Source organism: Chrysoperla carnea, chromosome 4 (genome assembly GCF_905475395.1).
Source record: "Chrysoperla carnea chromosome 4, inChrCarn1.1, whole genome shotgun sequence".
Lineage (NCBI taxonomy): Eukaryota > Metazoa > Arthropoda > Insecta > Neuroptera > Chrysopidae > Chrysoperla > Chrysoperla carnea.
Window position 1 is genome coordinate 53,245,568 of NC_058340.1, and position 10,032 is coordinate 53,255,599.

The 10,032-nt window shown below is 28.7% G+C and overlaps 1 protein-coding gene across 1 annotated transcript; it reads left to right on the top strand.

Annotated features, from left to right (window-relative positions):
• Positions 1-6,158: 6,158 nt before the first annotated feature.
• On the top strand, positions 6,159-8,790 carry LOC123298104 (leptin receptor gene-related protein). The gene is made up of 4 exons (XM_044880009.1): positions 6,159-6,295; positions 6,745-6,820; positions 7,230-7,413; positions 8,502-8,790. Exons 1-4 carry the CDS (start codon positions 6,280-6,282, stop codon positions 8,613-8,615), a joined length of 390 nt encoding a protein of 129 aa, XP_044735944.1. The 5' UTR covers positions 6,159-6,279; the 3' UTR covers positions 8,616-8,790.
• Positions 8,791-10,032: the final 1,242 nt, after the last annotated feature.

Here is a 10,032-nt window from a genome sequence, read left to right on the forward strand (position 1 = left end):
TTTGTATGTAATTATTAAACTGACTTTTATGTCGTGAGTTTTTAAAACTTAAGTTTGAGTTCGTTTTTATTTTAAAAAAAAAGTAGTACGTACTTGGATATTAACTGTTTAGATACTGAATGATTATTCTACTCCAATTTTTTTGTGAAATTGGTACATTTATATCTTTGAAAAATTTTATAATACATATCCATGAAAACTAAACGAATTGACAATGTCCAATGAAGTCAATTTAACGTGAGCTTTTTTACTAATATATTATCCATGGTGGTCAAATTATTGAAAAATCTTGAAATGCCAGGAAATACAAAAATTCTGTTATAAAAGTCAGAAAATTCCGTGAAAAAAAGAGAAAAGTCAGGATTTTTATTATTTTCGTAACAAAATTTTAAAGTAACTTTTTTTATATTCTAATTATTTAAAAAATGGCGTATGTACTTGAAAAATTTTGAGTCGAATTTATATTATTTCTCCTGCGTTATTTTGTAAAATTTTCATTCCACTTTCAAAGAAATTTAAAAGTAATAATTTGGTTCGAAAATTTTTTTATTATTCAACCCGAAAACCTGAGAAAGTCAGAAAATTTTATTTCGAAAAACAGTGACCACCATGTTATTGTCATAGATATTTATTAAAAATAAAATAATTGGCGATGGTAAAATAGAAAACCATCCTCCATGCCAAAAACTATTCAAGGGCGCGAGAAATTCTGAGACTAAAATTTTTTAATCTCTTTAATCAAGGTTAATTTTTTCTTTTTGTTTAATGTTTACCTATTATCTGTATATTAATACAGGTTTTTTCAGACACGTCTCTTTCAATTTGAACCCACGAATATTATATAATTACTAGTTGCATCAATGAATGTTTTTAGTCAGGAGTCCTCAATGACAGCTCCGATTTTGATGATATTTTTCAAAAAGAATCTTCTTGTATATTATATAAAATCAGAAATATTTCAAATGAATCGCTAATGATAGAAGTTGATTGGATTTCGAGAAGATGTTGGTTTTATTTTGTAGGTGTCACATAAGAAAAGATTTTTCGAAATTCATTCCCTAAAAGGGTGAAATAGGGGATGAAAGTTTGTATGAAAATATAGATTAACCGATGTTTTTGAGTACACTACGTAATCGATTTTAAAAATTCTGTCATCTATAGAATGCTACATTATCAGCAAATGACATGGTCGTATTTTTTTTTTCAAAATAATTAGGGATTCGCACTAAAAGTTACAATCCATTTAATAGTGAACAAAAGGGAAGTTAAGAGAATTGATGTTTTATCGGGGAAGGAATTTTTAAAATCGATTAAGTAGTGACCTCAAAAATGACGGTTTATATATATTTTCATACAAACTTTCATCTCCTATTTCACCCTTTTAGGGGATGAATTTCGAAAAATTCTTTCTTATGTGACACATACAGTTTAAAATCAATATCTTCTCGAAATTCCAAACTTCAATCATTAGCGATTCAGGCTGGGCGTCGATATATCATTCGTGACATTGCCTATTCCCCCTCCAGATTATTTCCCCCATCTGAAATGTTTCTGATTTTAAATAATATACAAAAAGAATCATTTTGAAAAAAAAATCATCAAAATCGGAGCTGTCATTGAGGACTCCCTAAGAATGGCTATTATATGTATTCCTTTATCCGACTATACTATTATATCATTTCTCTTTTGCTACAAGTAATCAGAGAAACTTCTTTGTCTTTATTTTTAAAGATGATTAATATAAAGATAATATGTAAACATTAAACAAAATGCAAAATTAATCTTGGTTTTAAGAGATTAAAACATTTTAGAATCGGAATGCCCTCGCGTCTCTGAATTTTTGCATTTTGATTATTAAATAACGCTAAAAATTATTTTTTGAATGGTAAAAAGGTAGGGCATGGAGGATAGTTTTCTATCTCTCATGTCGTTAAAGAGAAAAATTGAAACAAAATAACGATTTATAATTTTAATTTCATGAATTTTTAACACCTCTTCGGTTATGTCGCTTTGGCATTTCATTTAACTATTATTTGAAGTAGGTTTAATAAATACATCTTCAATTTATGGTAGAACGATGCTTAATTAACATACAAGTACTAGAGAATTTCTGTTTCCCACATTCGTTCTTCTAAGCACTTTCTTCCTCGAAACATTTTCCATAATTTTTGTAATGCTTGAGTTTTTAGGGACTCAATTCATAATTTCATTTTGAATTATATTATTTTTAAATTTTAATGCTTGCTTCATAATGCTTGGCTCATTAACAAACAGTTTTTCTTCCAAAATCTCCAAAGATAACAACATAAAGCGGTTAAATTTATTTAATATGAAGTCGGATTAAAATTAATTTTTGCGAAAAATAATGCGTTGGTCCATTTGGCCGGCTATTTTTATTTTAGATATTTCAAATAAATTATCATATTTAAAGTTTTGTTTCATTAATAATTTTAAAATTTTATAAATAAATCAAATTTAATTTTAAAATTGTACAAAACAGTAATTTTGTTTTCAAAAGTGAAATACATGTTTGAGAATTAGACCAAATATTTTCTGTTGAATGTTATTCAATCTAGCAATCCGGGAGCAAGTGAAGGATTGTAAAGTTCTAGCAGAAACCACCTGCATATAAGTTTCTTTTACTTTATTACTGAAGTTAATGTCTCTTATAGTTAAGTTCATATAAACACGGGCACATACATACATATTTCTGACAAACAGTTTTGAATTAAGCAATTCTCAAAGGGACGTTTATTCTTTACATCTACTCAAAATTTTATTTCATTCTGTAAAAAAATGGATTTACGGACATTATACCTTAATAGAAGAGTTAGAACTGAGACTTGATTTAATCTGAATAGAGTTAGTTATTTTATAATACAACATTGAAAAATCAAATTAAATATGATTTAACAGTGCGGACATTCAGTATGAAGCATATCTTTAAAAAAATAATCAGCAGAATTCATTGAAACTATTAAAAAGAACTTACTGTGATCGACCGTCATTTTCGTTAAAATTGAATTAAAATTATTCAGTTTTCTATTGGCATTTATATTTGTGTAAATCAATTGTAAAGTACAAAGCTTGAAGAGTATTAGACATAGGTGCCCACCGGGCTTTTTCCAAGTTTTTTCACGATAAATATATGATTTCAAAGCTGTCTGGGCAAGTTAACAATACTTTTATTCTTAGCCTTTTTAAATTTATATAATAAATTACAATCGTATAAATAAAATATAGTCACATTACAAAATTTAATACAAACTTGTGGTGTTAAAATCTAACTTTGATCGCTTGAAGTCTCGGCAGAAGTAGACCCAATATGAAATAATTATAAACTGCTATTTACCCCGAAAAAAAAAATCCGGGACTCTGATTCTGACGCAACTCGCATCAATAAACCTTTTCATTTAAACGATTCTTTTTGTTTCGAGCAGTATGTCAAACTTTATGTCTTTCCAAACTTTTAAAAGGGTATGGAATCTGATCAACTAAGACAGGTTTAATAGCTTACATCAGCATAAAATAAACAAAACTTTGAACAACACTTTCATCAATTTTATTTCAGGTTTGTATTCTTTTCGATGGTTTTGCGAATAAAAAAAATTGTTAATTCGTTATTTTTCGAAGTAAACTCAAAACAAAACTATCTAAATAAGCTAGAATGTTGGAAGAAATCCCAACAATTAATGTAAGTTGCGTCAAGATCAAAGTCCAGACCCATTTTTCGGACTTAATATCGGCCGTTTTATAATGAAAAATGTTATAATTTTAAAAGATGCGGTCGAGCTTTACTCCATTCTCCTTCCTGCAAATGCTCATGAAAGTTATTATTTGTCGAATTGGTTTGCTCTTTTGTGGTATTTTGTAATATTTTTAACTAATGTTTATTTTGTATTGCGTATGAATCGATGATTGTATTAAAATGAATAATTGCGTAAAGGAAGATGTATGTATTTGTATCAGAGTTTTTTTAAGCAATTTTTAGAACTGCACAAATTGTCAGAGTATTTTACAGTTCTACGCAGAAAAAACAAAGTTTTGAAAGTGAGATTAAATTATTTTTAATAAAGAACATTTTCCATCACAATATCTAATTTTCACAAGTAGAGTGTTATTATAGGCACAGTGTAATTTTTTTAAAGGAATTTTTAGAACTGCACAAATCGGAAGTAGAAGTGCAAGATTTGTGTAAAAAACTCGTAAAAGAAATTCTGATTTGTATTGTGTGGCTGAGACAAGTATTCTATTAAATCATTTCCATTATATTATTAAGTTATTTGAAAATGATTGAAAGATTTATTTACATTATTGAGAAATTCTTTCAAAAAATACGAATGTTTTTTTCTATTGATTTATTAATAATTTCATACTTGATAAGAAAACCAACAATAGCTGTGATTAGTTTTTGATCTGAATAATAATATAATGATTATTTTTGTAATAAAAAATTTCGATTAATTATATTTTTTGTTTTATTATTAATAATCTATGCAAATGAATCGGAAATGCATTTTCCAAATCTTCAAAAAATTTGAATTGAAAATAATAGAGAAAATTGTTTTTCCCATCCATTTCCATTCGATTCGATTTAAAATTTTGAATAGATTTCAGAGACAGAGAAAGAAAAACGTCTGCCAGTTCTGTCTTTTTTTCTGCAGTCAAGAATTCACTTATTGCGTTTCCTAAGTCTATATCACTAATCATAATGTAGACATGAAGACTATCTAGCGATAGAAAAAAGAACTATAGTTTGCAACGCTCATAGATACATAATATTTAACAGAAATTATTGTTTACAATCTACAATGTAAACCATACATGGATATAGGAATATTTTAAAAGGGATGGAGTATATCCGAGTGGGTGAGTTTCACTCAGGGGGAAGAGGCAGGGTATCATTGTGCCTACTTTCTATTGGCTGTTAACTAGGCACATGCTGAAAGTATGCTCAAAGCCTTCTTTAAGTGTTTTTGATTCGTTTATAAGCATGGAAACATGTTTGACATATGGTTGACGTGTGTGGACAACATAAATAAATAATTATATATTCAAAAGAAAAGTAAAATTTGTAAAGAAAAAACGTGAAGTATTTATGCTTGTTTTAAAACAATTTTTTCAACGATATAAGTAACCTAAACGCAACAATATTCTATTCAATTTAGTGAATATTCAATCTTCAATCCTAGCGTTACAACTATTATAAGTTAACTAATGAAATTCAAAAGAAGTCTTAAGAATGTCTCGAAAATACGTCAATTAATTTTCAATACTAAATTTTAACGTATTATAGAATTTTTAAAATATGAAATTAATGTAAAAATTTATTTGGGGCAATTATTATTTATTTATGTATTGAATTATGTACCCGTGAACCTAATCTTTAATTTAATAAGTGAAGTTTTATTTTTATTATTTTACGAATTATTTACGATATATTCTTTAGGTAATTAGTCGGTCACAGGAATATTAAAGGTATATTCCTTCATCCAAGGGTAATTAGTTAAAAATATTATATTTTTAATTAATTTCTAAATTGTATTTTAAAAAAAATACATTTTTTTCTTTAGGGTAAAAGATTTTACTTTAAATAGATTTTTTTGCTCGGACCAATCTACAACACACGCAGAATTCGCTACCCATTTAAATTTTCCCGCAATTGAGAGTGCGAACTGTCGCAGCCAATCAAAAGCAGACATATTGCTTGAGGCAATCTAAAACCATGGATATAGAAATATTAAAATCTAAAAAACACGAAATATTATCGTTCTATTTGAATTTCCCGCAATTGAGAGCCGCAGCCAATCAAAAGTAGGCACATTGCTTCCCCCCTAAATGATACACCCCTCGTCTAAAGTAGGACTTTATACTCCATCCCTACTATAATTACTAGATCCGTGAAACCATACGAACATACCATACACACATGAAAGAGTACAGAATATTAAAATGGATAATAAAGTAGGAATCTTTTGCCTTTGAATTCAATGAAAAAATTAGTTCTGACTTTTAAAGTATGTTTTGCATTTTTTTTACTCGTGGCGCTGACACCTTAGCGTTAAAATCGAGTATGGTATTATTATTTCTTCTATGTGAATAAGCCATATTATGTGTGAATGCGTCCAAATATCTTGTGACAGTTCTTATGAATAGAATAGTAGAAATTATTCTCAAGTGACTTGTAAATAAAAGATTACTCACAGATAAAACCCTTGGAGAATAATATGACATTAGAAAAATAAATATAAAAGAAATTTAAATAATATCAAAGATATCATGGCAGGTGTAAAAGGTATATATTCTTTTATCAATTTTAATATATTATTTTAAATTTATTACGACAGACATTTTAAACTTATATTTTTATGTCATTATTAGTAATAATATAAAAAATTATTATGATATTAGAAGTGAAATGTTCTAAAATAAATTAGCGTAGTATTTATCTATTTTATTTATTATTTACAGTATTAATTTATTAATATGTTTGTTTTTATTTCATATACTTTTATGGAATCGATAAATAGGGTAAGTCAATTTGTTTATTCATTTTAAAAACATAATGCATTCAGATTTTTTTGATCTATAAATTTATTTTGTCATTTTTCGTTAAAAATTTAGTTCATTAGATTTAACAGCCGGCAAATTTTTTTTTTAAATATTTGAATGGATGGTCTTCTTGTCAGGTTTTTTCGTTTAATAATTTATTATATTTATCTTATTCGTTGTTTTATAATTTTAGGTTAGTCGGATTGGCCTTTTTAGGTTCAATTGGAATGACATTGGTTATATTGGCATGTGCGTTGCCAGAAAATAAGTATGTATCTAAAATGGCATATAGTATTAGGCACGGGTCGTTATTTAATGTATCTTACGGATGTTCTTGTTAAATGTCTATCGCCCCTCGGTTAGGTTAGGTTAGAGTGGCTGTCCTGGGGTGGAACACATTTAGACCATAGGGTCCGTTGTGATACCGTAAATGGGTTGGCCCATCCCCGACCACTACTCCATGAACCATTTGGAGCTGTTTGAGAACAGCAGCAGGGCTTTGACGTCAACTGACTTTAGGTCGGAGAGGTCGTCAAAGAGAGGCTGGCTCAAATCGCCCCTCGGTAGGCTTCGAGGCGTATTATACTATCGAGTATCGAGCATAATACTATATGTCGATTTTTTTAAAATTTAAATAAAAATTGTTACTTCTAATTCTTAATAATTAATGTACACAGATTATGGTGGCCATTTTTCGTGGTTGTATTCTATCTATTGGCACCATTACCCACATTAATTGCAAGAAGATACAATGAAAATCCTGGAGGAAGTAATTCTACTTTAGAATGTGCAATATTTATAACGATGGGTATAGTAATTAGCGCATTTGCATTAGTCATCGTCTTAGCTCGAGCAGAAGTTGTAAGTTTTAAATATACGTCTAGTCTTACAATTTAATAATTTTCTGTTGATGAAATATGAATTCCCAAAAGTTCCTTTTAATTATGATTTGCATAATTTTTTGTTGACTTAATAATCTTCGGCTAATTAAGTCGGATCCAAACAATCATACGCGAATGTTCGTTTATCCAACATCCACGATGATTACAAATTTATTACGACAGTTGACTAAGAAAATGTTTCAGTTAAGAAATATATTGCAACAAACAGTACACTTCTTCCATCTCTAATGATTGAGTACTTTCCCATCGAAAATCACCTGTCTTTTATGTTTCATCTTGTAGCAGTATTTGAAAATTTGCGTGCTTAGAGTTCTATCAAATCAAAGTGGCACTGCGAAAGAGATATAATTGTATATGCACTCATATCTATACTCCCTATTGAAATGATATTTTGTCTTTTCATATTTTTTAAAAACATGAAATACCGACATAAAAAGGCGTTGGTACTGGGCAGCTAACACAAAAGGAAGGGCACTTCCTTAACCTGAACTCTATTCACTTACACACTTTTAACCTTCTAACTCCATTTGAAAGAGTTTAGGAGCGTGCAAAGTCATAAAAACAACGCCTTTTTTTTATATAGTGAGGGAACCCAAGAGTTAAAATCCCTAAAAATCAATTTTTTGACATTAACGAAACTTATATGCCGATTTTCAACTCTCTAGTCCAATTTGAAGAATTGTAAGAGATGTTCAAAGCCGAAAACCTTTTGGGTTAGGTGTTTTTCCCTGCGAGAATCTCTTTTAAATTGCTGAAACGAACTTCCCATTTTCCCGCACACCGAATTTCAGCTAATTTTAACAAATGGGTGACGCTAGGAATGCTCAAAAGTAGTAGAGAAATTTATATCAGAAATCTCTAAAAAACCATAAATCTGATTTTAGAGGTCATAAATCGGATTTTTATTTTCACACATTCTCACCCGCCCCCGTTTACCTTCGATATGATGCATAAATCTATTTTTAGTAGAAACTATTAACCAGCAAGTGATTAGACATTTTAATTTCTAATTTAATTGCTAAAAATATATAATCATTATGATTTTAGATTCGTTGGACGGCATGTTATTTAACGTTAACAGGCAATGTGATTGTGTTTGCAACATTGATTGGATTTTTCTTAACGTTTGATTCAGACGACTCAGATTATACGATGTGGTGAAAAACGTGTACTGTAAAATATTTCAATTAATTAATAAAATTAATATATCACATATACTTACTCTCAAACAGTAAAATAAAAATATATATAACGTATCATATTGCCCTTTCATATAAATTTACCGATTTAGACATTCATGCATTTATTCCAAATCGAAAAAAAACATTAACGCAGTCAAACAATGTATAAAAACTTAATTTTTACAATTATTTGTGTGAATGTATATTTTTAAGTAATGTTTAATAATAATAATTTTATGTAATGAACTTGTCTTTTATTTCCTACAACCCGATGTTGCCATCAGCACCAATTTTCTGATTAAAAATACTTAAAAATTTTGATTTTCTCAGTTAAAGAATTGTGTTTTCTAAACAATACATTTTTAAGAAAATTTATTCTTTTACAAATTAAAATACAACGACTTCTACGTCTAATGAGTATATTTTATGTGCATCAAGTTAGCCAATCACCTGTCACGTCATAGAATGATTTTAGGGTTTTCGTAGAAGAATGAGAAATTTCAAATTTCGCCTCGCTGTGCTAAAGGAAATTGCCGCTTTTCGCCTCCGCCGAGCATAAAAATAGTATACCAAACATGGGAGCAAGTAATTTACCTCTGGCGACAATGAACAAGAGACATTCTTTACATTTGCCCCCTAGATGTGTAACCTACCAATTTCTGAATATGAAATGTATTATAGCGGTTTCATATTTAAAATAAAATAACAGTATCTCTTTATCGACCCTCTTAGAATCCTCGAACCCCGATAAATTGGAAATACTCGAAATTAGATCATACAGAAATAGAGACCTGTTTTGATTCTAAATGTGTCTAATTTTCACTACATAACTTTACGATCCGTGTCACTTTTAATCGGCATGTCAAGAACTATCTTCCAGCAAATTTCCAGACAATTTAGCCGAAAGCTATTCCCCATAAGAATTCTTCAGTCCTCTTTATTAATAAATTAACGAACATTTTTATTCAATATTTTTATTCATCATGTTTTCATCAACCACACAAACGATTACACTTGAAGTGACTCAACCCGTACATAAATTATACAATTCTTAACACAAAGTATTACTTCTAAATGTGCTCGGCTCACTAATTTCAATATTTCGAAATTCAATTTAATAACTATAATTACATTTTTTTTTTGCTTAAGGTTAAACTAAATAAAATACTACTATACTTCTAGCAGGCTGGAATAAGTTTCATTAAATGTTCAAATTAACAATTATAATAATATCCATATATAAAATAATTAAAGCGTTTGGAAAAATAGTGATGAAAAATTTAGCAGATAATCGAACATTGATCAAAAATAAGAAAAAAAACTCATTAATTAAAAAATCCTGTGTTCTCGAGATTGTGGCGTCGATCAATAATAAATTTTTTCAATAAAATAAAACT